The sequence below is a fragment of the Dreissena polymorpha genome, chromosome 10, assembly GCF_020536995.1.
Source record: "Dreissena polymorpha isolate Duluth1 chromosome 10, UMN_Dpol_1.0, whole genome shotgun sequence".
NCBI lineage: Eukaryota > Metazoa > Mollusca > Bivalvia > Myida > Dreissenidae > Dreissena > Dreissena polymorpha.
In genome coordinates this window covers 21,418,050-21,445,771 of record NC_068364.1, presented here as the reverse complement: position 1 = coordinate 21,445,771, position 27,722 = coordinate 21,418,050, and the positions used below count along the sequence as shown (strand labels likewise).

At 33.8% G+C, this 27,722-nt stretch overlaps 1 protein-coding gene across 6 annotated transcripts in view; it reads right to left on the bottom strand.

Moving 5' to 3' along the window:
* Positions 1-8,495: 8,495 nt before the first annotated feature.
* Positions 8,496-27,722, bottom strand: part of LOC127847792 (GTPase IMAP family member 6-like) — a 48,253-nt gene continuing 29,026 nt past the window's right edge. For 4 of the 6 annotated variants that reach the window (XM_052379935.1, XM_052379939.1, XM_052379937.1 and 1 more), the window contains 5 exons: positions 27,353-27,520; positions 21,771-21,907; positions 17,922-18,477; positions 15,338-15,462; positions 8,496-11,791 (listed from right to left, as the gene is read on the bottom strand). In XM_052379935.1, the coding sequence (XP_052235895.1) occupies positions 10,925-11,791; positions 15,338-15,462; positions 17,922-18,477; positions 21,771-21,907; positions 27,353-27,520 (1,853 nt within the window). In that variant the 3' untranslated portion in view covers positions 8,496-10,924. The remainder of the gene's footprint in view (positions 11,792-15,337; positions 15,463-17,921; positions 18,478-21,770; positions 21,908-27,352; positions 27,521-27,722) is intronic. The other 2 variants (XM_052379941.1, XM_052379940.1) reach the window with 2 other exon arrangements.

The following is a 27,722-nucleotide window of genomic DNA, read 5'->3' as shown; positions in this document are numbered from 1 at the left end:
CCTGCCCTGCCATTTTATAACAAAAAATAATAAAAAGTTTAAAAAAATTTTATAATTCATAAATATCTTAAAACATTGTTATTAATTTATTCCTCATTATAGACATTTTATTTGCATGGTTTTATAATAATGGAAATAATATATTCTAACAATTATTAATTATATAAAAAATAATAAGCAACAGAGAGCATTCCAGATATGACTTTGCACTTAAACTTGGCCTGTTGACAAAAAACTGCGCGCTCTTAATTCAAAATAGCCCCCCTGACCTTTTCAAATCTCCTAGCTGGAGCACTGCTCAAATAAATGTTCAAACTGACATTTAAACAACACAACATTCATGATAATTGGTGAATTGTGCTGGCTAAATAAAATGTACATATTTAGCATTTTAGTTACATTTCAGTGTTTACAGCAATTATTGCTGTTGCTGGGATTGCACTAATTTTCAAGCCCTGAAAACATTTATGTGACATAAATTGTCAATAATCCACGTTTTTCATGAGAAATTGATGTAAGGCTGTAAAACATAAATTTTCTCTGCAAGTCAATAACTCAGTTTGACGTTTTAATCAGCAAGCTTTCCGAATCTTCTGAGAGGGTTTCTTTCACAGAATTGGATCTTTTGTGAAATTATTATTATTATTATTATTATACCTGATTTGTATAGCGCTCTTTTCACACATAGTTGTGCGTTCAAAAGCGCTTCACATGAAATTACATGACATAATTCAGTATAAAATACAACACAAGCATATAACAAGATGTAAAACAATATAGGTAATACACCACGATTGTAGGAATTTATCTAAAAGTACTAGAATTAAAAATCAATTGATTAAATGAACATTCAATAGATAAAACGGACCCTTAAACAGAGCATGATACACTCAGATAGTTGTAAAAGCAAAGACGCAACCCCTACGGTAGCAAAGCGGGTCCTACGCAGAGAGCTAAAACATGCTTTCAGACATAGAACAATTCTCCCTGTTAGGTCGAGGACATTGCGCGCCACGCCGCCGAAGGAGGCCGTGCTGAGATCAGACCTAAGGTGACATTAATTCAACAGTGTAATGTTAAAAGATTAAGAGAAAAACAATATGTTCTGACTGGTAAAACATGAAAACAGCTATAAAAGAATATAAAAATGTGTAATTGGCAGGGAAGGGGTGTCGAGACATGACAGGTGTGCGAGGCAATCCTCAATCCCAAGTTCACATAACTGAGCACACTGCCCCCAGAGATTTACTTCCCGTACACCTCAATGAAATAGTGTGTTTTTAGTGACCTTTTAAAAGAACAATATGATTTCGCATCCCTGATTCCACAAGGAAGTGAATTCCAAAGAGTTCAAAAAGTTTCAATCCCGTCCCAAATATTTACTGGATCTATATTTCTGATATTGTGTGAGGCTGGGCCAGCGAGAAATCGATGTATTCTTCTCCATTTTGGCAGTTTTATGACCATATCTCTTTATGTTGGCAATATTTATGTATTGGATAATTTCTATTTGCAGTAAGTTGATTTCCCATTACAAATATGGCGGTTCCGTTAGGCTATTGATTCAGCTTTTCTTTTCATTGTCGGCTCATTGAAATAAATGGACTGTTGTGATTGATCTCCATATCAGCATCAATCCATGTCAGTCAATATCTGTTGCCTCAGCAAGAAACCCCTGTGAAATGAACCAAAAGAATAAAACCAGCCAAAAGTAATTCAATTGTCCTGTTATTGGTATTGATTCAATTGCTGACTTTGTTGTTGTTCAATTGTCCTGTTATTGGTATTGATTCAATTGCTGACTTTGTTGTTGTTCAATTGCCTGTGCATGATTGTGTGCATTTGATTGTCAGATGATGTTATCTCTGTAATGTATAACTTATTTAATGTAGGAATTATTATATTATCCCCCTAAATCTTTGTAATATTAACTTCGCACACGAATAATAATTCTTTATTTGGATTGCTCATGATCAGAAGGCTGTCTGAAGATGCTGATTTCGTGATGATAGGTAAAAGTGCACATTATTCCCAATGCTTCACAAATTCTAATGTTATGCCATCACATTTTTTAATATAAACAACTTTTTTTATATTTAATCCTGTGAAGAAACCAAACAAAAATTCAAAATAGTTGCAGATTCAAGCATTTAAAAATCAGTTGCCGAATCATCATATATCACTTTGCAAAGACATGAGGAAACATCGTGATTTTGCCAAACTAATTGAACCTTTGGAGAGCTTATAAATTAACAGCAGGTTTATAAATGACGCTTGTTTCAATTAGTGTCTCATTTTACTAGTTTAATTTCTTTCGCAATATCACATTGCATCGATCCGCTTTTGTTTCTAATGTTATTTCAAATGTTTCAACTCTCTCAATTTTATTAATAAATTGTATAATTGAGATTTTCTTCTTTTAAATGTATGCATATCAGAGAGCATGGAAATGAGACTTGTACATGAAGCTGCAATGATATTTGTCAGATTTGTATTAAAATGTTTCGTGTTTGGGCTTTAAATCTCACTTAAGTAAGGAAAAAATATAAAAGTAACAATTTTCTTGACGAAGCATTCAGACCATTTTCCCCAGAATACCAATCTTGAACCAATTATCCTCATCGCAAACCAATTCATTTATGGAATTCATATAACACATGTGCATGTAGATATTTGTAATCAATATCTGTTTGTATGTCATTGTATTCTGTCATTTCTGATCATACAGGCTTTGTCGATAATATGTATTATATGTAAAGCAGAAATTGTTTGGAACTGGCCGTTTTCTTTTTTTGGTATTGAGCTTGCCCTTTATGTTATGATGGAAGTAATTGAGGAGACTCAATGGCACTTAGTTGTTAGGAGTGTAGGGATGAAGTCTGCGTGAACGCATTTGCACAAATTACTTATTATTAGCGGGACATTCCAGATTGTTGGTGGCCTGCTTTGCAACACTGTTAGCCTGTTTATAGATTGATATTACATGTATTGTTAGAATTCTGTGCAGTTTTTTCTAGTCAATGATTATTACATACATGTAACTATATAGGGTAATTGGAAGATTTTTATGCCCCCGGTAGGGTGGCATATAGCATTTGAACTGTCAGTCCGTCTGTCTGTCTGTCTGTCAGTCTGTGTGTCCGTCCGAAAACTTTAACATTGGCCATAACTTTTGCAATATTGAAAATTATAAGTAACTTGATATTTGACATGCATGTTGTTTTTGTTTTTTAACTCACGGAGCTGCACATTTTAAGTTGTGAAAGGTCAAGGACATCCTTTAAGGTCACAGGTCAAAAAAACACAATCCAAGGGAAGTAACATGCTTAATAGGGAGATAATTTCTCTACCTACCAAATGATATATAGAAATTTTATTTCAAAGCGGCGCAGCAGGGGGCATTGAGTTTCTGACAAACACATCTCTAGTTTTTTTCAATGTTGCTACATTTTACTTAGAATGTATTCTTCATAGTGGGCAGTGTTTTGATATGTTCACAATCTTTGTCCTTCAAGGCTCGATATTAGACTCTTTAGTCCTCTAACAGTGTCACTGGAGTGGACGATATGTTTACCCTCGATCTGTCCGACTATCTGAAGACGTATCCCTGCAAATGCTCAAAATGTTAAAGCTAGGTTGATAAAACTAGGTATGTGAATAAAGGGCCATATGGAAAGTATGCATTTTATGGCAGTTTTTTCATTCATATATACAATCAAGACGGGAGATCAAATGTATCAGGCTGTGTTTTCAGTTCAGTATCGACATTACCAATAAAAAAATATTAATAGTGTTGTTATATTTACTTAAAAGGTGTTTAAGTTTTAACAGAATTATTTGTATAAAACTATTCCCATCATCATTAATATACTTCTATAAACGCCCAATGTTCAGTATTTAGGTGAATTTATAGGTTAATTATGCCCCCAATCCCATTGGTATTTTTAATGGGGGCTACATAGGAGTCACATAGTCGGTCGGTCGGTCGGTCAAAAATTTTATCCGATCTGCACCAAACTTGGTCAGAAGTTGTATTTAGATAATGTCGAGGTCAAGTTTGAATATGGGTCATGCCGGGTCAAAAACTAGGTCACGGGGTAATTTAGTGAGTTCTAAACTGAAAGTTTGCCCAGATCATAACTTGGTACATTTGTTCACCATCATTGGACGGTGTATCATGCGAAAGAAGTACTTTGAGTTCAAAGTTGAGGTAAAAAATGGCCATAAATAAGCTTGTCCGGGCCATAACTATGTCGTTCATTGTGAGATTTTAAAATCATTTGGCATATGTGTTCACCATCATTTGACGGTGTGTCATGCGAAAGAATAATGTCGATATCGCCAAGGTCAAGGTCACACTTTGTGTTCAAAGGTCGAAAAATGGCCATAAATGAGCTTGTCCGTGCCATAACTATGTCGTTCATTGTGAGATTTTAAAATCATTTGGCAAAATTTTTCACCATGATTGGACGGTATGTCATGCGAACGAATTACCTTGATATTTCCAAGGTAAAGGTCACACTTTGAGTTCAAATGTCAAAAACGGCCATAAATGAGCTTGTCCGGGCCATCACTATGTCGTTCATTGTGAGATTTTAAAATCATTTGGCACATTTGTTCATCATGATTGGACGGTGTGTCATGCGAAAGAATTACGTCAATATCTGCAACGTTAAGGTCACACTTGCAGTTCAAAGGTTAAAAATGGCCAAAACTTATCTTGTCCTGGCCATTACTGTGTCATTCATTATGAGATTTAAAAATTACCCTGTACATTTGTTCACAATCATTGGACGGCGTGTCATATAAAAGAATTACATCGATATCTCCAAGGTCAAGGTCACACTTGGAGTTCAAAAGTCAAAAATGGCCATAAATGAGCTTGTCCGGGCCATAACAATGTCATTCATTGTGAGATTTTAAAACGACTCTGTACATTAATTGTGTTCACAGTCATTGGACGGCGTGTCATGCGTAAGAATTCAAGAGTTCAAAGGTCCAAATTGCCATAAATGATAATGGCATAATAATTCTTAAACATAAATTAGCTTCCCTTGTTTTGTGAAGTCAGCATGCACAATATTCTGTGTCAATGCAGCATGTGGGGGTATACGTCACGTCTGTGACAAAGATCTAGTTTTAGTTGGCTGATAAAATGGTATAGTGCCAGTGCTTGCTTAGAGCAATATTTTAGTGCCCACTCAGCACTAGTTGTTTATAACTTTTGTCGCAAATATTTTCCAGTTTTCACACTCTGACTCAAAGACATTTTGTAAAAAATACTTTATATTTGCTGGTAATATACTTACTATGAAATGCATAAATAATTGTGGTAAAATCTAAGAAATAGCACAGAGCACTGATGGCGAGTTCTCGCTTATGTAACCTTTGCAGCAAAAATCACATTCCAAATATTTTCCTAGTGCTAAAAATGTTGTTGCAAGTCTGTCTGAAGATTAATGTTTCTTCTGTAACAAATGTTTGTCTTTGATATATAATCATTTTATTGTCAAATGCATAAAGTTAAATGTGCAGAATAATATAAGAAAGAGAACTGCCCACTGAGGGCATTGTAGTAAACTCCATTTTTTCAACAACAAAAACCAATGAACATCAAGGCCCTATACCTTTTTGTTTATATATTTCTAGTTAATCCAAATTCCTTTGAAATGGCAATGACCGAGGGATGGGGGATTCATATTGTGCATTGTAATTGTATTTTGGTCCCCTGCAAATGGAATTCACGTTTAGCAATTGAGGAAAATTAGCCATGCCTTGGTGGTAAAATGTTCATGTGGGTTACAAGGTCTCAGGTGAGCTCCCCAGTGCCTGTAGGTCTCTATGATTGATTTAGTATTAGATGTGCACTATGTTTGTTGAATTATGTTGAATGCATAATGAAGACATGGATTCAAATTAAACAGACTGTTGTTTGCTCTTGACTGATGTCTAGTTCATCAAGCATTGTGTCTTATTCATCAAGCATTACAAATACTAAGGTGCATCTGTATAAACTCATGTGTCTTGTTTATTTCCAGTACAGTGGCATGACTCCCAGTGCCATTATAAACGCCACTATCACAGCCAGCTCACCAAAAAGTATGCTACAGTCAGACCAATGTTGGCATGAGGAAGGAATAATTATTGTATTTTTTAAGTTGTTTGCTTGCAATCAACTAAAGATACCATGATTTAACTGTAACCAAAACTATTATGATTTACAGAATTGAAGTGCTCATCCACACAAAAAGAAAGTATTGTTTTCAGTAGTCTTCGCTTACGTGTCTAATTCTACAAAAAGTTTATGCTAAATATTGAAATGAAAAAAGCGGTAGGGAGATCATATATTAATGTTTGTTTCACATTCTACCACAGTAGCCACCAATAACCAACACATGGTCATTAGAATGAGAAGAGAGCTTTCCGTGGGTTATTACCCCGATATACCAACGGTTGTTTCCTCACACAACGCGTGGATACATTCTACCGAATAAACTTACCAAATCTTTACTTCTTAAAGTACTTATAACCGAACTCACGCACTGGAAGCAAAGTTAATTCAATTTTTCTGTGTATCTTTAATAAGTTTTAACAAGAAGAAAAGGCATATTTAAGCTGTGTTAAGGGATCTAGTTATTTTTTGGATTAAGTAGCATATAATTCGGACACTATATTTCGGATTTTATTGAAATACATGTTCGTGGTCGTAGAATCGAAATAATCGACGGGTAACTGTTGGTTATTGCGGTAATAACCAACGGTATGTCGTTCCGATGCTTGTTATCAAACCACTCGGGTTATTACCGCAATCACCAACGGTTACCTGTCGATTATTTCTTAAGTATACAATATATTTGTGAAAACATTTATGTAGTTAATAATGTGTATATTATGTAAATACAACAACAAACACAGTTTTTTTAGAAGAAACTTGTATTCACACATACAGAAAATAAAGAGCTATAAAGTATGTGCTTTCCAGATTTTGTAAGATGCACTGAAACATTTTAATCATTTGAAAGTTTTTTTGATGTTACTATTAGAATCTTAATATTTAATTCAATATCAATATAAATCATTCTTCTGCATGTGACTACATTTTTTATGTAGCCTTCAAAATGAATATAAAAATATTATAAAATTGTTTTATTAATCACTTTATAATTCTTTAAAAAATGTTATCATTTATTAACTAGTATTCATTGTTTACAATTAATATTTTACAACGAAAATTGATTTCAAATGGAAAAGAATATAAAAATGACAACATTATATATTTTTTCTTTTGTCAACAAGGTCAAATAAGCTTAATCGTGCATCTGTTAAAACCAATATATGTATGTAAAATAAAAGGCAGTAAATCTAAGCTCTTAATACCAATAATATAATGAATCACCATGAAGGTTATAAAACAGTGAATCCAGAAACTACTGGAAAGCACAGAAAGCAGCTGTGTACACACAGTTCAATGTAAAACAACATAAAGTGTCAATAAAACTAAGCATCTTAATATTTACAATTTCTTAACAAAAAATAATATAAAATAATATAAACACTAGTTGTTATTGTATAGGTCTTCCTGAACAAATATTGTGATATTGACATTTATTTTACATTATACAAATTTTGAAAGTCCGCAAACAATACAAAGGTATTACATGGGCTTACTGACTTTAATATCTTGGACCACATCGCCGTCTGACTCTTAGATTGAAGATTTAAGAATTTTTTAAAAATTATAATTTAATACAGTTAGCTTTTACATCTATAACGTTACGATAGGTAAACTTTGTGAATGGAACAAGAACGGTTGCTATAATTGTATTGATCTAAAGAGGAAATTATTTGTTATTGTATTTAAATTTATTAATTCTTAAATCTTAGAATGGGTCGGTAAATATGTGTCATTGTTTAGATTGTCTTTGTATTTAATTAGTACTAGGATCAAGAAAGAAAGACCAAGCTGCTGCTCTTGTTTGGTTTCTGTTGTTTAAAGCCAACATAAACAATGTTTATATACATTTCCAATTTTGATAATTTAATTTGATATCAATGTGATCAAAGTTTAGTTATACACTGAATAGGTTTAAATCAGTAATAGACAAACAAAATTGAATATTAACACATTGTACAATACAAAATGGATAATAAAGTACTGATACAGAATAAGTTTGATATATTTAGAACAAATAACGCAATAAATGTTTGGCTTATACAAAAAAATCTTTGCCTTTGCTTAGATACATTTTAGAGGATTGTCAGTGTGCTGTCTTGATTTTATATTTTAGTTTAAACGTATTTATTTCAAACAAGAATGCATTTACACATGAAACATACAACAATTGCATACAAACAAGTTTGATTTGGATAAGAACGGAAGACTTCGTCTTATATATTTTTTCTCCAAAAGGGTTATATTAAGTTGGATGTTTTCAAGCGAACATTATTGGTTTACTTATACATATAACAACAATGAAATTATTTTGATAAGGAGATATAGTAGTTAATAGAGAAAAGAAGAAAAGACTGAGAAGAAATGTTTAAGATAGATACATGTATAAATTGACAGCGATAGTTCAAAAAAGTATAGTATAAACATTCTACATACATGTCGGAAGAGACTTAGTAGGAGAAAAGAAGCTCTTGAGAACTTTTATATTTTGTTTCTCCAACACCATTTTTATCAGGGGCAGTTATATAGTCGTGGAAAGCAATATTGAAAATGTTTGAATAATAAATACACAATCAAAGATACGGTCAGACCTGTAATTATGATTTCTAAAATAATTCATATTTCTGGTTAACACAATTCACATAAAATGAAAAGTTTTTGTTTTTGAATATAATTTGTTAAAACATAAGATATATATTAACATCTTTAGAGGCTTATGGTAAATTGTAAGTTTATCTTGCACTCTATTCTGATTTTCCTTTGCTATTTAATTTGGCTACATGAGAGGGTGACATTATATATTGTCCCATGCGACATTTAACATTTTCACACTTTATGTATGTAGAAATTGTTCATGGGAAAGTCAGTCGAGGTATAATAAAGCTATAGTTTCATACAAAAATGCAACATTAGTTGTTTTTTATATATATATATATACCGGTAATCAATGTTCAATTCAGTCTTATACAAACACACACCATCATTATATTCATAATCCTCTTCAACCACAAAACATACGTTTTACTGATCTAAAAGCAAGCAATGCAAAGAAATACAATTATTATAAGTTTGTTTAAAGCTAAATATAGTGTCATACAAAAAATGCGACATTAATATATATATATATATATATAATAGATGTTCAATTCAGTCTCATACAAACACAAACCATTATTATATTCATCATCCATATCACAATTACAAAGCTTTAATGCTGGGGTCAGCTATAACATGAAAATATAATACATGTATTTTCATTCCAATATCATTAAAAAATACAAAGCTTTAAAATGCTTTCATATTGGAAAGTTTATCACATCAATATATACAAAGACACATAGGGTGAGATAAATAACATGGAAAAAACGATTAAAAAAACTATTATATACTTTACAGTTTAGAAATAATAAATGCAAAACATTCTTAAGTTGAATGATTACACCCAAGATTCAGTTGATTCATAATGATATGCTGACATTCACACCACTTCACAATTAAAGCTTTAGAGGTAACTTAATGATGTATTCATAGGTTTGAATAAACATAATAATGCTACTCGTCATGTAGGACAAGCCATTCCAAATCCTCACTTGCCATTGAGAAATCTGCACTCGCCCGTACAAAACCATGAAAACCATTTTCTAAAACATTCAAAATTAATTGTTGAATGCTTGTATTAAGAATTTAGAATTGCAGTTGTCAGTAAGTTATGTCTCCATGACTGTATGTCCATAAATACATATGGAAACTTATGTTTTCAACTGCTCTTGAATGGTTGGGTGGATCTCACTCAAACTTTCACACTTTCAAACTTTCAAGGACCTTTATGTGTAGATTGAAAAAAATGAAACCAGTTTTTGCAGAATAATGGTCCTTTGTATGCTTTTTCTCCAATATAACTCTTTTTTAATGGCAGGTGGATCCTACCTTATTATGAATGACCTTAATATATTATCCGAGTGTATTAGAAGGAACTGTTCTGTGAAAAGTTTTAAGAGCCCTTTGTCAGATTTTCAATATTGATATATATAAGCCCAAAAATGTTCTACTCAACTTCGTTTTCGCTGATTTGCATGATTTTGCTTAAATTTTCACAGCTAAAAAAATAATACAAATGATATCCAAATGTGCAAATGATGGTTTAGAAAGGAATTTGGCTGCAACCAGTTTTGGATGAATAAAGGCCATTTTTCAGCTTTTAACTATAAAATTGTATGGATCTCAACACGTTTGTGTACTCACTTCCTTAGTATACTTTAAGTGATTGGTGGATTTGGTTAAAATGTTTAACAGCTAAATTACCTTTATGTGTTATTAAGTATTACAAATGCAACAACTTTAAAAAAACATGATAGGGGGGTATAAAACTGTGCATAATACATGGTAAAATATGGTATATAAAAATATATATTATTATTAAAGCAATAGATTATAAGAAAAAACAACAACATGAAAACATATGGAAAGGACTATCTTTTGTTTACATATGATATGTGTTTTATTTTAATTCTGCGAACAATAGCCATTAAATAATATTGAAAAAATATATAACTTAAATATTGAAAGCTTTTTATATCATTATTCATGATTGAAATTTTACCTTAATCATATTTTTTGTTTCCAGTAAAAATTGAAAAGCAATCATGTACAACAAAGGCATCTACTTTTTATGAGACATTATATAAAAAAGATAATAGTCATAGCAACCAAATAAATTGTTTATATAGTTGTGAAAGTATAGTCTAAATTTTTTTACTGAATTGTACAAGTATAACCTTCTTTTTTTGGTGGATTATAATTTTCACGTTGCCTGAAAAATTCTGCTTGAAAAACTCTCTGTTCAAGTTCTCTTGTACGTGCTTCCATATTCTCAGCTCTCCTATTTTGTGTACTAACTTCCTGTTCAAGCCGCCATTTTTCTGCTTCAAGCCGTCTTTTTTCCGCTTCAAAGTCTCTTTTATATGTTTCTATAGCTTGCTCTTCAACCCTTAGAAGTTCCCTTTGGTGCTTAATTTCAGCTTCTTTAGCAGCTTTAATAGCAGCTCTTGCTGCTTTAGCCGCTTTAGCAGCTTCTTCAGTTTTAGCAGCCTCTGCAGCTTCAGTTTGTTGTTTGAACCGAGAACTGAAGTGAGGAGTAAGTTTTTTTGCATTTGCACTGTCAATCAAAGTGAACATCTCTTTTATCATTTCTTCCTTTTCTGCTGATGAGACCTTATTGTCTATGTATAACTCCTTTTCTTTACAAAAGCTCAATACAGATGCAACTGGATGTTTGGCGTCTATATTGGAACCAAAATGATCTTCAAATTCATTTTCATTTTTAGTAAAAGTCATGATTACAAACGCATAATCACTAGCATCATCTCCAAAGTATTCCATGAATCGTTTGAATTGGTCTTTCACATCAGAGAACTTATTTGGATCTATTACAAAAAAAACTGCATGAATTCCTGGATCCAACATTTTCTCTGTTTGAAACAGTTCCTTCTTAAAATCACTGTCACTCTCGCTTGAGGGATCTTTAACTGGGAACTCTACAATCTTTATTTTACGACCATTGATTTCCCCACTTAGGTCTTTAGGTTTTGTATTTGGTTTGTTAAGTTGTATAGCCGTAATCTACAAAGAAATTAAAAAATGAAGTGGCTTGGTAAAAATTGCCAACATTCTTTGGGAGGATGATATAGTTGTTATAGTCCGAATGTAAACAAGAGCACCGCCTTGCGGGTGCCGACCGCTCATCTTTTTTTCTTTTTAAAGGTGAAGGGACTCTCATTTTCAATCACAAAGGAGGGAGGGGTGGAGTGAAGAGGGGTGTATAGTGTGGGGGTGTGGACATTTATTACATTATCTTCCAAAAATGCGAAAAAAAATGCACAAAAAAATTCCGGGGGGGAGGGTGGAGGGTGGGGGGTGGGGGGGATTTTTTTGGTGCGATGGTTGGACGGTATTTCAAACATAAAATAATAAAAATAAATATTTGTGTTTTTAACCGTTTAAAAAAAAATTGGGGGGGGGGGGTGAGGTGGGGGGGGGGTATAGTGTGAGGGTGTGGTGGTAATTTGTGAGATGATATTAAAAAAAAATTGGGGGGGGGGTAAGTTGGGGGGGGGTATAGTGTGAGGGTGTGGTGGTAATTTATGAGATGATCTTAAAAAAATAGGGGGGGGGTTCGGGTGGAGGGAGGGGGGGGGTGGGGGTTGTTCTTGGGTGCGATGGTTGGAGGGTATTTCAAACATAAAATAATAAAAATAAATAGTTGTGTTTTTTAACCGTTTAAAAAAAATTGGGGGGGGGGGGTATAGTGTGAGGGTGTGGTGGTCATTTGTGAGATGATCTAAAAAAAAAATTTGGAGGGATTCGGGGGGGGGAGGGGGGCACGGGGGATGGTTTGGGTGGAGTCTAGTGTTGTATGTCAGGTAAGAGTATCAATCAAATCTAATCATAAATAAAGAAGTTATGGCAATTTTAGCAAAATTTTATAATTTGACCTTGAGAGTCAATGTCATTCAAAGGTCAAGGTAAAATTCAACTTGCCAGGTACAGTAACCTCATGATAGCATGAAAGTATTTGAAGTTTGAAAGCAATAGCCTTAATACTTAAGAAGTAAATTAGATCGAAACACAAAATTTAACCATATATTCAAAGTTACTAAGTCAAAAAAGGGCCATAATTCCATAAAAATGACATCCAGAGTTATGCAACTTGTCCTTTCACTGCACCCTTATGACAGTTTGCGAGTGTTCCAAGTATGAAAGCAATATCTGTGATAATTTAGGGGTAAAGTGGACCAAAACACAAAACTTAACCAAATTTTCTAAGTATAAAGGGCCCATAATTCCGTCCAAATGCCAGTCAGAGTTACATAACTTTGCCTGCACAGTCCCCTTATGATAGTTAATAAGTGTTGCAAGTATGAAAGCAATAGCTTTGATACTGTAGGAATAAAGTGGACCTAAACACAAAACTTAACCAAATTTTCAATTTTCTAAGTATAAAAAGGGCACATAATTCTGTCAAAATGCCAGTCAGAGTTACATTACTTTGCCTGCACAGTCCCCTTATGATAGTTAGTAAGTGTTACTAGTATGAAAGCAATAGCTTTGATACTTAAGGAATATAATGGACTTAACAAAAAACTTCACCAAAATTTTCAATTTTCTAAGTATATAAAGGTCACATAATTCAGTCAAAATGCACACCAGAGTTATCTAACTTTACCTGCCCAGTCCCCTTATGATAGTAAGTAAGTGTACCAAGTTTGAATGCAATAGCATTGATACTTTCTGAGAAAAATGGACCTAAACGCAAAACTTAACCGGACGCCGACACCGACGCAGACGCCGACGCCGACGCCAAGGTGATGACAATAGCTCATAATTTTTTTTCAAAAAATAGATGAGCTAAAAATCACTAAATCAAGGCAGAGAGTTTTTATATCTGGTTTGTAGCATCATACAATTTTTTTTATCTATATGAGTTTTTTTATTAAATGCCCTAAGAGAAACATCACTCTATCCGTCAAATATCATTTTGCTTCAAAAACCTACCCTCTAACAACACCTGATGGATTTTATCAAACATTAAATGTTCTGGTGGTTATATTTTACAATTTAGTTTAATTCATAAAAATTAGAAACAGTACAAGTTTCCTTTAAATCATTCTGCTTCAGTTAGTCAGTATAAGGGTGCAGGTTTGTTATTTATCTACCAATCCCTTCCTCTCTTACTTCATCTTTCTGTCAAGTTTACTTTATTTTGCATTATGGGATTTCTAAATAAGTTAAGACAACTGATAATTTATCACCAATAAAATGCAATATATTGATTGCAAGAACAAAACTTTTTTGTTTAAGGTCACAGGTTCACACTTAGACTCACAGGTACTTGAAAATATTTTTTTGTCCTTATATATATAATAAAAGAAAAGGTATCCAACGATGATTTCACAGGTGTATTTAATAACGCTATGCAACAGCATGAAAGATCAAATAATGCACACAAATGTCGTTGTGGTTGCCAGCAGGAAGCACCAATCTATGATTAAACACCGTTTATTTGATGAAAATCCATCAAGTATGTCCAAAAAAGCTTAAAGTTTCACAAATATGTCCCCAAAATCGCAGTGTGTAATTCTCATCGTCAAACTGTCAGTTATGACAGACTGCGAATTTCGGTCGTTTTTTCACAATTGAACAAGAACTTTTATATAAACTCCACATACGTTTTTCATTTACTAAGTTTTCATTCGAACTACGTCGTTCTTTAGTCCAAGTTGAACGGTAAAAAGTCGAAAATTCATTAAAAAAAAACAACACATTTTTGCGTATTTCGCAACATCACGACCACCATTTTAAGGCAGAATCTGTATTACGGAAAGAAGACGTTTCATTGGTTGAAAATAATGTATTATGATAATCTGCGAGGGGTACCGAATTGTTTACTGTTTGAACTTATAACATAATATTTGGTGTATTTTCTACTTTTTCTGAGTATTTTTGTTCTGCAGTTACTAAAGAACGATGCATTTCGAAAGAAAATTTAGTTACTGAAAAACGTATGTGGAGTTTATACCGAAATTCTTGTTTAATTGTGAAAAATCGACCAAAAATCGCCTTCCGTCGTAACTGACATTTGGACGTCGAGCATTACACACTTCGATTTTGGGTTCATTTTTGTGAAATGTTTAGCTGTTTTGGACATACTTGGTGAATTTTCATCAAATAAACGGTGTTTAATCATAGATTGATGCTTCCTGCTGACAACCACAACGACATTTGTGTGCATTATTCGATCTTTCATGCTGTTGCATAGCGTTATTAAATACACTGGTGAAATCATCGTTGGATACCTTTTCTTTTATTATATATATAAGGACCAAAAAATATTTTCAAGTACCTGTGCAAAGGTCAAATTGTGTCCCGAATAGAACTTCTGTATGCATTAAAAAAATTTTTTCCATTCTTCAATAAAATCATGTGTGAAAGAAAATTTCTAGTTAAAGTTCTGGGTAAAATAATACAGAGATACTTACAGAATGTTTTACGTATCTTAAGAAAGTTTATATGTAAAGTCCAATAATACATATGGGTGGGTGACTTCCTTATCATTGTGAGTATCACATTGTATAAATTACATTACTGTAAACCCAAACCGTTACTTACTTGTGTTTCTTGGCCTGCATTTGGAACTGCGGGAGCATTTTCATGAAACAATCTTTTTTCCAGAAGGGAGTTCGCAGTTGCACTTTTTCCATGTCCAGGGAGTCCAATGAGAAGAATTCTTAGGTCTAAAAATTTAAGAAAACTATATGTTACACTGTTCATAAATCATATTGAGGAATAATTATGTCTCCCTGGATACATATTGTTTTTAAGCTCTCCATCAAAGACAGCGGCGTAAAGCAATCACTGTCTCCATGGAGACATATTGTTTTTAAGCTCTACATCAAAGATAGCGGCGTAAAGCAATCACTGTCTCCCTGGAGACATATTGTTTTTAAGCTCTACATCAAAGACAGCAGCATAAAGCTATCACTGTCTCGCTGGAGACATATTGTTTTTAAGCTCTACATCAAAGACAGCAGCGTAAAGCTATCACTGTCTCCCTGGAGACATATTGTCTATAAGCTCTACATCAAAGACAGCAGCATAAAGCTATCACTGTCTCCCTGGAGACATACTGTTTATAAGCTCTACATCAAAGACGGCAGCGTAAAGCTATCACTGTCTCCTTGGAGACATATTATTTATAAGCTCTACATCAAAGACAGCACCGTAAAGCTATCACTGTCTCCATGGAGACATATTGTCTATAAGCTCTACATCAAAGACAGCACCGTAAAGCTATCACTCTCTCCCTGGAGACATATTGTTTATAAGCTCTACATCAAAGATAGCAGCGTAAAGCTATCACACTTTCCATCTTTATAACTTTCCGGCTGTCTAGATGTCGGTCAAAACATTCCTTTTTATCAGCCATAAATTTGCCATTATTTTGATAGATTAAACATATTTTGCAACAAATGTAAACCATTATAAAACAACGTGTCCTTTGTAACACCCGTCTCCCTACCTTAAAGGTCCGGGTCATCTTAAAGATCAAAAGTCAAATTTGAAAACAAACGTGGAATGTGGAGGCATCTGTATTCTATGGACACATGTCCTGTTGGTACCTCTGTCTGACTTTTAATCCATGGTCACACTTTGTTTTCATTAACTTCATTTTTATAACTATTCATTGAAGAGTTTTTTTATTCCCTCTGATCGAATGATCGGGGGTGTATTGTTTTTGGCCTGTCTGTCCCAAAACTTTAACCGTGGTCATAACTTTTGCAATATTAAAGATGGCAACTTGATATTTGGCATGCGTGTGTATCTCATGGAGCTGCACATTTTGAGTGGTAAAAGGTCAAGGTCATCCTTCAAGGTCAAATATATGGCTTCAAAGCACAGTAGGGGGCATTGTGTTTTACAAACTCAGCTCTTCTTTCAACATCGATATGTGTCTATAATATAAAGACAAGACCTTTTTGATTTTGGGGTCATTAGGTTGAACAAACTTATATTCACATATAAAAAGCTTGTAGCATGACAAATATCCAATGGTCAGTTTGAGTACCTTTTATACCCATATATACTAACCATTCCTAATAAGTTGACTATGAAATATGATTCAACACCATCTGAATATTGAACACTCAGTATTTCTTAATTATTTTATGTATTAAGGTATAGCTTGCCATTATGAATATAATATTGACAAAAGACACATTCCCGATTTTAGTAATTATCACAAAGCAATAATTTATTGATGATTCCAAAACAAAGCCTGTCGTGGGCAGTTCTAACTGTTTCTATGTATTAAAGTATAGCTTGCCATTATTAACCTGATATGGACATAACAAGAGTTTCATATTCTCAATTTTATTGATTATCTTATCACAACACAATAATGTATTGATGATTCCAAAACATAATGGTTAATGTGCAATATCTCCATATCAATTTTTCAACTACTAGAATTCAACTGAAAATAAACGCATGTGTTTTGGTCTCATTTTGGGAGCAGTTACCAAATTCTAAAAGTGTTGTTGCCACTCTTGAAAAATAAAGTTATGGGTCGATCTTAATGAAACTTGGTCAGTATTTTTATCTTGACATTTTTTAGGCTGAGTTTTAATCTGGGTGACTTAGGTTAAGGAAAGACCGTGTGTTGCATTTAACACCACTGCTTCTTCCTCAAAGGTCAAGGTCACAATTTAAGGTCCGATTTTGTAAGTTATTGTTCTGTAGCTTTTTATTCCCCAACTTGATGAGGGTGTAAGAAAGGGGGAGGGGCAGATAGATTGGCCCTTTTCCGTCCATCAGTCCTTCAGTCTTTCTGTTTTTCATTCCATTTGTTTTGTCTGTCATGGGTAACTAAAAAAGCAGTGGTGCTAGAGGGATAAAACTTTGCAAACATATTTACCAGTATAAGCACTTGTGCACCTAAATATTTTGTTTGAGATATTTTCTGACATTTTTTGTCATATAAGAGGTTAAGAATTTTTATTTCTGCTTATAACTTGAAGGGGTAACATTTTTAAGACTTTTGGATACTGTCCATTGTAACTTAACGTAGTGCCTTTTTTCTCTACAAGCATATACTCCAGTGGCATTTGTCACATCCTGTAATACACAATGTTTTAAGTCCCTAAAAGTTTGCAAATTTTGTTATTTGTCGTAAGTACTCAGTTCTAGTAATTACCTTCTTTTGACCGCTCAGATCCCAATCCACAGACATGTATCATATAAAAGTCTGTAGCCTTTTGTGCCAAGTTTCTGGTTATTTTGTTCACAAAGTACGGCCTCAGTGCTTTGGCATTAGCTTCATCAACTGCTGTTAAGATATTCAAAACCATTTCTTCTTTAAGATCTTTGGAAGCTTTGTTATCAATGAACAACATTTTGTCTTGACATCGTTTTCTTAGCACTTGAAATGCTTTTTGTCCATCATCTTCAGTCTTTTTCTCCCCTCCTCTTATGTAGTTTTTCATTTCTGCTTCTGTTTCTATGTGGGTAAAAAGGACAAATGCATATTCATCAACGCCTTTTCCAAACAATTTGAAGAAAATTTCCACCGTTTGAACCAATTCTTTAGTAAAGCGATCTGGGCGCAATACTAAGCAGATAGCATTGAAACCAGGCAATGTCAGCCCTATACACTGGTATATTTGTTCATAAACAAATTGTTGCTCAAAGGATGTATCAAAAATTCCAGGAGTGTCCACAACTTCTAATTTTCTTCCAAACCTTTCTTGTACCTGCAATAAATAACTTACTTTTTATATATGTTAATCACCTTGCAAACAAAACTAAAAATTGTTTCAGCAGAAAAAGTTATCTATAGGTGTTTCCAGGGACTACCCTAGGCCTTAAAAAAATAGGCTTATAATAAGTGACTCCTCCTTTTTCTGAAACAGGGAGAAGTTTGGAAAATCGGGGAGAAGTTTGTGTAAACAATATTGACTTCAAGTTTTTCAAAACCAAAACAGATCAAAGACTTGTCATTGGTAGTTGTTAAGATATGGATTTGCATGAGGTAGCCTCGAAAATGTTGTCAGATCATAAAAACATGTTGCCAAACATATGTCTTTGTCTTAAGATTGGCTGTGTAATACCAGTAAGCAGTGTTGCTTGTGATCGTACTTGTCAAACAAGATAGTCTGGGGCTTTTGGCTTATTTACAATTACATTGACTGCAATGTATTACAATGTCACTACATAACACATTTGGTAGCCCTATGCAATACGGTAATGGACAAGAAGATTTTTAAGTTTGCACAAAATAGGCCTTATTTAAGTGTATGTTCATTTTTGTGACCCCCGGGGCAGGGTCAAATTCGACCCCAGGGGCATAATTTGAACAAACTAAGTAGAGAACTATTAGATGTCAATACATACCGAATGTGGTAGCCCTAGGCCCTAGGGTTATGGACAAGAAGATTTGTAAAGTTTGCACAAAATAGGCTTTATTTAAGCATATGTTCATTTTTGTGACCCCTGGGAAACGGTCAAATTTGATCCCAGGGGCTTAATTTAAACAAACTTGGTAGAGGACTATTAGATGTCACTACATATCAAACTTGGTAGCCCTATGCCATTGTGCTATGGAAAAGAAGTTTTTTAAGTTTGCACAAAATAGGCCTTTTTTAAGCGTATGTTGATTTTTGTGACCCCTGGGCAGGTCAAATTTGACCCCAGGGGCATAATTTGAACAAACTGAGTAGAGAACTATTAGATGTCACTACATACCTAATTTGGTAGCCCTAGGCCCTAGGGTTATGGACAATAAGATTTTTTAAAGTTTGCACAAAATAGGCTTTATAAAAGCATATGTTCATTTTTGTGACCCCTGGAGCAGGGTCAAATTGACCCCAGGGGCATAATTTGGACAAATTTGAAAGAGGTTCACACAGGAACATTTGTGAGAAGTTGTATCAGAATTGGACTTGTAGTTTAGGAGAAGAAGATGTTCAAAGAAAAAGTTAAAACAAAGACGCACGCACGCACAACGGACACAGGACCATGACATAAGCCCCGCTGGCCTCTGGCCATATCAAATTTGATCCTAGGGTCTAAATTTGAACAAACTTGGGAGAGGACTATTAGATGTCACTACATACCAAAATTAATGTGATCGCCCAATGCCATACGGTTATGGACAAGAAGATTTTTTAAAGTTTGCACAAAATAGGCCTTATTTAAGCGTATTTTCATTTTTGTGACCCCCGGGGCAGGGTCAAATTTGACCCCAGGGGCATAATTTGAACAAACTAAGTAGAGAACTATTAGATGTCACTTCATACCAAATTTCGTAGCCCTAGGGTTATGGACAAGAAGATTTGTAAAGTTTGCACAAAATAGGCTTTATATAAGCATATGTTCATTTTTGTGACCCCCGGGGCGGGGTCAAATTTGACTCCAGGGGCATTATTTGAACAAATAAGAAAGAGGTCCACCCCAGGAACATGTGTGAAAAGTTTTATCAGAATTGGACTTGTAGTTTAGGGGAAGAAGATGTTTACAGAAAAAATTAACGGACGCACACACGCACGCACGGCGGACACAGTACCAGGACATAAGCCCCACTGGCCTCTGGCCAGTGGAGCTAAAAACAGCCCCTACTATTAATAAATTGTAAGGTTAAGCAACAAGCCAGAGTGATCAAATTATCAAACCATATAATTTTACTCAAGCAAATGTGGAATGATTGGGTTGTCATTCTCTGGTTTTATCTGCTCATTTGTCATAAAGCATGATTGTTTTGAAAATATATCTTCTCTTTACACTTTAAAGCAGTTTCAAGAAACTTAGCTGAGTAAAGAAGGAATAATTCAGTCCAGCAGGCTTCAGGTCAAGATCACTCTTAGTCACATATTGTGCATCAGCTCCTTATATCTTACCACTTAATGGCTTTTTATCAGAAAACTCAAGGGTTTTTTAAACCTACCGGTATACTTTATAAGACCTTCAATCTTTATATGACCCTTCATTTACATAATTTTATGAATGTCTTTTTTTTGGAATGTGTGCATTAAAGGTTAAGAATATGTTCTTTGACAGTGCGTGTTTGATGGTTGGAAAGCTATAAACATTAAATGGTTACCTTTTATCATATACATTTAAGGTATGAAGTAAACAAGTATACAAGAAATGATTCAAAACCGTATGCGTTTGAGCAATTATAGGGTTCATACTAGTATTTGCACAAAGAATAAAATTGCCAAACTTAACATGCAGTTTGGCTCATCTGAGCACAGCGTGCTCATGGCGAGCCTATGTGATAGTCATTTGTTCTTCCTTAATCGTCAGTGGTCAGCAGAAACCTTATTAACAGGCTACATGAAACTTGGACCCAATGATGCCATGGTTTGATTCTAGGTTTTATAAGATCAACAACTAGGTCACTAGATCAAATTAAAGAAAATGTTTGTTAACACTCTAGAAGTCACATTTGTTGTTAGATCTTCATAAAACGTGGTCAGAACATTTGTTCTAATTAAATCTTGGCCAAGGTAAAACATGGTTCAGGTTTGTGGCAGTCACATTTTTAATCCAACCTTCATGAAACTTGGCCATTAAGTTTGTCCTATATCTAGGCCAAGTTTAAAACTGGGGCATATGGGTTTAAAACTAGGTCAAATTAAAGAAACAGTTTGTCAAAACTCCAACTTGTCACATACAAGAAATATCTTCATTAAACTTGGAAAGAGCATTTGTTCTAATAAATATCTAAGCCGAGTTTCCCCCAAAAAATGTGTCTAGAAATTAAATATTTATTTTTCATTAAGTACATGTGTATTTTTATTATTCTGAACTCTGCCTTCTTAGAATACATTGTTCTTTTAGGTCTTAGGTTAGCGCCTCTTGTTTTAAGTTATGCACTGTTTGACGTCTTACCATTTTTGTACAAATATAAATAGGGCTTTTACATATTGCAACAATACCATAGTTCCAGACATATGACAATCCCTATGACTTAAAAGTGTGCAATAAAGTTAAGACATGTAAATATTTAAAAGCTATTATACCTTGAACACTTATTTTAACTTACCAGCCTCTTATACTCCTGTGTAACAGAAACTTGACTCAATTCATCATGAAATCCTTCCTCCCTTTTGATTCCAAGAAGCGTGTTTCCAGTTGCACTTTTGCCATGGCCAGTATGTCCAACAAGAAGTATTCTTATATCTGGATAATAAAATATTACTGCTTTTAAAAACTGGTGAATTTTATGTAAAACACACATGCGATAACTTGACACAAATCATTTGGACATTTGAATCATACACATTTATATTGTCATCCATATCCATAACTACACTTACCAATCTTAACAAAATGGAATAAGAAACTTACAGTTTGAACCATGTTTTCAAGGAAGTTAAAATCACGTTAATCAGATTTGCACACAGTATTTCACGTCACGTCGATGGCAGATTGTTCCATCGATGACAGACATTTGGACTCCATTTTGAAACCGCGAACAACAGGTAGGTTGTATATTCGGTCTGTATATTTATATTACGCAAGTAAGGCCAAAATCATTGCTACGAACATTTTGTCCATTGACTGAGGACGCCACCAGGTAATTTTGGACTCGTTGTTCACGTTTTTATAGAAATGTGAACTAGTTAAAAGTGACAGTTTCCGAAACATCATCGAAAATGACTGATTTTTGTTCAAAATATCTCAAGTTTGAAATAAATTACTGCATGTCACAGGCGTCCAAACCGACCCCGTCGAAAACAAATTGATGCCGTAGTAGGCAGATATGTATTTAAAATGATGCCGATGATGGCAGAAACGCTGTACAAGATGCTAACAAAGTGACAGATTTTTTAAATAACTATTTTATTTATTTCTCTCTTCTTTTTGTACTTTTATATACAATTAGGAAGCATAACTGCCCTTTGTAATATATCTCAAGACGGGATGGTTATGTATGATGTAGGTGTATGAATAAATGTTCAATAGCCTAGATTGTGATACCTATATGATATATATAACAAGGCTATAATATAATATAATGAGGGTTTTTTTCTTTTGTAGAAAACCGTCACCAGGAAGAAGTTCAGATGTTATTACTGTGACTCTGAGTTTGATGTCGAATATGGACAGTTTAACATTATTGTTACATATCACTATCGGGTTCATCATATTTTCTAGATAAAGTATACTGCGACTCTAAAATTCTGAGATGTAAAATTACGTGTATGTTGTTAGAGACAACGTTGTATGTCTTAGATTGGCATTTCTGGGTAAACATATCATGTTAGAGAGGTTTAGATTTGTACATCTAAATTTTACGTATGATTTTACTATATTTTCCATTGAGCGTCTCGTGTTTTATCATCTGGAAACCCACTGATATAGGTAAAGTGAGAAGTTTTGGATTTTTATCAGCGTGTTTTCAAGTCCAAAACTTCTAGTATTACCTCTATCGCTGGGTTTCCAGACAACTTAAGAGGTGTTGCGGCAGTTTATTTAACCGAGGATATATTAATAGCAACACCGATTCGCTTTTATCACAACCCAATATTTGTGTTATCAGAATCATCACATATTACAGAGTGGGTTCATAAAACAAAGGTCAGTGGTTCGATCCCAGGTTCGGCTAACTTTTTTTTAACTTTTTTTTTTCTTTCTTTAATTGAATTCTTGTTTTATACTGGAGCTATTGATGAATAAGGTCGAGTTTGATACCATATTGTCTTATGTTTGTGATTTAATATTGTATTATTATTGTTGTTTTTGTGTAAGCTGTTGAGATCCCAGTTAAGATTATAAACAATTTCTAAGTTTATGCATATTTCTAGCAATCAATGTACGGTACTTGGGTTTAGCCAAATTGCTCTATTTTATGAAATTTGACATAGACGGTAGGGATAGTTAAACAACAAAATCTCTGTTAAAAGTGCGGTGAACCCCTTTTTTATTTTTGTTTTATGATAACAATACGTAGATGAAAGTATTTAAGCAGTTTCGCAGAAAGTTATTAGATAGAACTTTTTTAATTCCATTTGTGTGGTTAAAATAGTAAAAAATTGATGTTTTTTTTGGGTGACATAAAAATTATAAAAATTAAATTTCTTAAAATTTAACTTGTGTTCTCCATTTTTTTGGTAGTTTGTGGTTTAATTAAATGGTATATGATGTATCTTAGCTTTTATAATATCAAAATGTTGCCAATTGCATAGGTTATTAATCATTTTTATGCAATTAGAGATTTTTCAGTTATAATAAAAAAGTACATGTTATATAATGGTGAATAAAATCAAAACAAGGCCGGTGAGCCAATATTTTTATTTAATTTTTCATTTAGTATTTGTATGTAGTATTTGAATATAAATTTTGAACAAAATCTATTAGATGGAAAAAAATCAGCAAAACTGCAGCAACACCCCTTATGAAGAGACGCCCGATGGAAAATATAGCATACATCATACGTATAAGTTACAAGTAAAACATACAAATCAAAACCGCTATATGACTTACCATCTCCATTACAATACGTTTTACTTGTATATATATATTTTTTTAAACGTACGTGTTCAATAAAACCAATATTAGCTAATTGTCATCTTAGAAATACGATTGTTGTCATTAAATTTTAAATCATATTATGTGTTTTGTTTTTTTTTCACTTAAACATTGTACATGGTTATAATGCACATGACTGACTGGTATACTAATATGACTTGTCGGAGTTTGTAACAATGTGACTAGCTTAAAAAGAACATTAACAATAATATACAATTAAACATTTGATAACAAACACAAATATTTCTTAAAACTCAAACAATCTTATAAAGATAGTTCTGCAAATCTTAAAGAGGTGGACATTATTATGTCGACGTACATGGCCATTTTGATTAATTGCGTATATATAAAAATCATGATTCAACACAGACGCTTGTTATGATGAATAAGGTACTAGTAAATGTAAAAAGTTCATACCGCACCATTATAATACATATCAAAGACAGTGTATGCCACTGTGATGCATGGTCACATATTTTCACTATATGGATGTATTTACAAAACAAATATAAGTTCAAGCAAGTACATGCAGATTACCTGATCTGTGAATAAAATTCAAAGAGAACATAGTCAAAATCTTATTATTAAGCTACTAAAACTCCTAGATAAACAAATAATGTCATGCTCAGATGAGTCAGGACTCTCAGAAAAATCACAAGCTCTTTTTTGCAAAAAAAAACCGGCTTGTATCAGCTCGATCCTCTGATGAAATATTTCATCAAAAATAATTTCTTCATGTGAATCGCTGTATGTGCAGAGCAATTTGATGGTACACATTATTATTCTCTCCTATTACTGCGTGCAGTGAATGTCTTTTCAACAAACCTACAGCAAACAAAACCTTCCCGTTTTGATAATATATTACAAAGAACAGTTTGCTTCTCAATTGTATATAAAAGTACAAAAAGAAGAGAGAAAAAAATACAATAGTTATTTTGACAATCTGTCATCTTTGTTAGCATCTTATACAGCGTTTCTTCCATCATCGGCATCATTTAAAATACATATCTGCCTACTACGGAATCAATTTGTTTTTGGCGGGGTCAGTTTAGACGCCTGTGGCATGGTCATGAAACAACTCAAGGGGCGGATATTTGGCTTACGTATCCCCAAGGGATAAATGCGTGAGTATATACCACGAAATGCAGTCATTTATTTCAAACTTTAGATATTTTGAACAAAAATCAGTCATTTTCGATGATGTTTCGAAACTGTCACTTTTAACTCTTTCACAGTTCTTTAAAAACTTGAACAACGAATCCAAAATTACCTGGTGGCGTCCTCAGTCAATGGACAATATGTTCTTAGCAATGATTTTGGCCTTACTTGCGTAATATAAATATACCGACCGAATATATAGCCTACCTGTTGTTTGCGGTTGAGTCCAACTGTCTGTCATCGACGGAACAATCTGCCATCTACGTGACGCGTAATACGGTGTAATTTGGGTATTACATGTGTGCAACTGATGGCCTCAAACATGTGGTTTCTGGTCAATAACTTTGGTTTGCATTGACCAATCTAATTTAAACTTTAGCTATAGCAACCTTGTATGGAGACCTAGCGTAACATTGTATTTGGGCAAGGACAAGGGAACTGTTACTAAAATTGGAAAGAACAGTTTCTGCTCAATAACTCAAGTTTATAAACTGTAGAGAAAATTATATACATTAAGGTCCATTCCCATATTTGCATTTCATTTCTTTTGACAGCTCATCTGATTTGGCTGGTCTGAAATGATGTAAATGCAAAATATTACAAAATACAGTTTCTCCTTTAATAAACAAAAGTTACCCACCTGAGGATACCTTTGTGTCATTTTTATTTCCTGATTCTCATGTTCCCAAAGCCAAAAAGAAAACCTTTTACAAACTCTTTACACCCAGAGATGTGTCTCTCATTTTCTTATGACCTTTGATTTTTAAGATGTTAATGCCTCCTTTTTTAGAAGGTGGTCATAAAGATTTTTCCCTTGTCAATCAATCCCTCTGTTATGTCAATCTGTTGTTTTTCTCTTCTGTCCGCCTGTCCTCTGCCTTAAGGATTTTTGGCTCTCACCTAACTCCAAAAGTATCACTGCACTAGTGATGACATTTTGCAAACATATAAACCAAGATGATTTACTTTTTGGCATTAAACCTGAATAAAAATGGCCCGTTTTTAGCAAAGCAAAATAGACACTTTTGAGAAAAAAATTGTTGTGCGTAACACAACTAAACAAGAGATGTGTTTGTCAGAAACAAAATGCCCCCTACTGCGTCGCTTTGAATTATTTTTTTTATTATATCCCTTTAAAAATTATTACTTCCCTTGTGAAAAATGATCTGTCACAACCTGCCAAATGATAAATAGAAATTATCTCCCTTAAAAGATTGTTTCTTCCCTTTGATTTTGATTTTTTACCTTCGACCTTGAAGGATGACATTGAGCTTGACCTTTTAGCACTGAAAATGTACAGCTTCATGAGATACACATGCATGCCAAATATCAAGTTGCTATCTTCATTATTGCAAAATTTATGGCCAATGTTAAAGTTTTAAACCTACAAAAACAGGTTCTTTTGTAAAATTATAGGTTTGAGCACAACCTGCCAAGCAGTTGTGACAGGGTTGAGTCCAAAACAGTTTAAGAAAATATATATTCTATAGTTGATAATATGACAAAGGACCATAATTCCGCACAAATTGGTCTCAGACAAGAATCCTTCCTTTACCATCACCTATCCTTCAATGTATGTTCTTAAGCTGTGAAATTTGGCAGCATTCTAATAGGAGTTAAGCACCAAACAATTAGGTATTATAAAATCTAACATGAAAAAAAAGGTTATTAGGCCATAATACTTCCAATACAGGCTGCAGTTATAATGCTTTGCATACCTACATATTAAGGTTATGAAGCTATAAAGCGAAATTAAGTGAGCAATTTACAGAGAACAGGATATTACAGGGCATTTGTATGACAGACAAGAGCAATGCTGAATGCTTCCCACGTTAATGGGACATTAAAAGATTAGTTTGTCTCTATCAGATAAATCCACATGTAAAAAAATTAACTTTATTCAGACTCCACGAAGTTTTCCCTTACAAAGCTTACCCGCTTTCTTTTCAAACAAGTTCACTGCCTGGGCAGGGGAGACAATCTCAGCCTGCTGATCAGGTGCCCTCTGAATCTGCGTTGTCTGCCGTGGCTTGGGCGCAGGAAGTTGTTCCACAGGGGGGTTTGCCAGGGCTGTTGGGTCCTCCTTAAGGGAAGTCTTGATACCTGAAATGGTGCCAAAAATACAACTAACTTGTTGGGGTATGAAGGTGTGATCATCAATTTGTGTGAAAGGGGTTAATAAGGTTACATTACACTATATTGCAGGGTTATAACTTGGTATACCGCAACAGGCATAATTGTATAATTTAACAAGTGTACTCCACACTGGAGGCAACATATTATGATATTAACCAATTCTAATAAA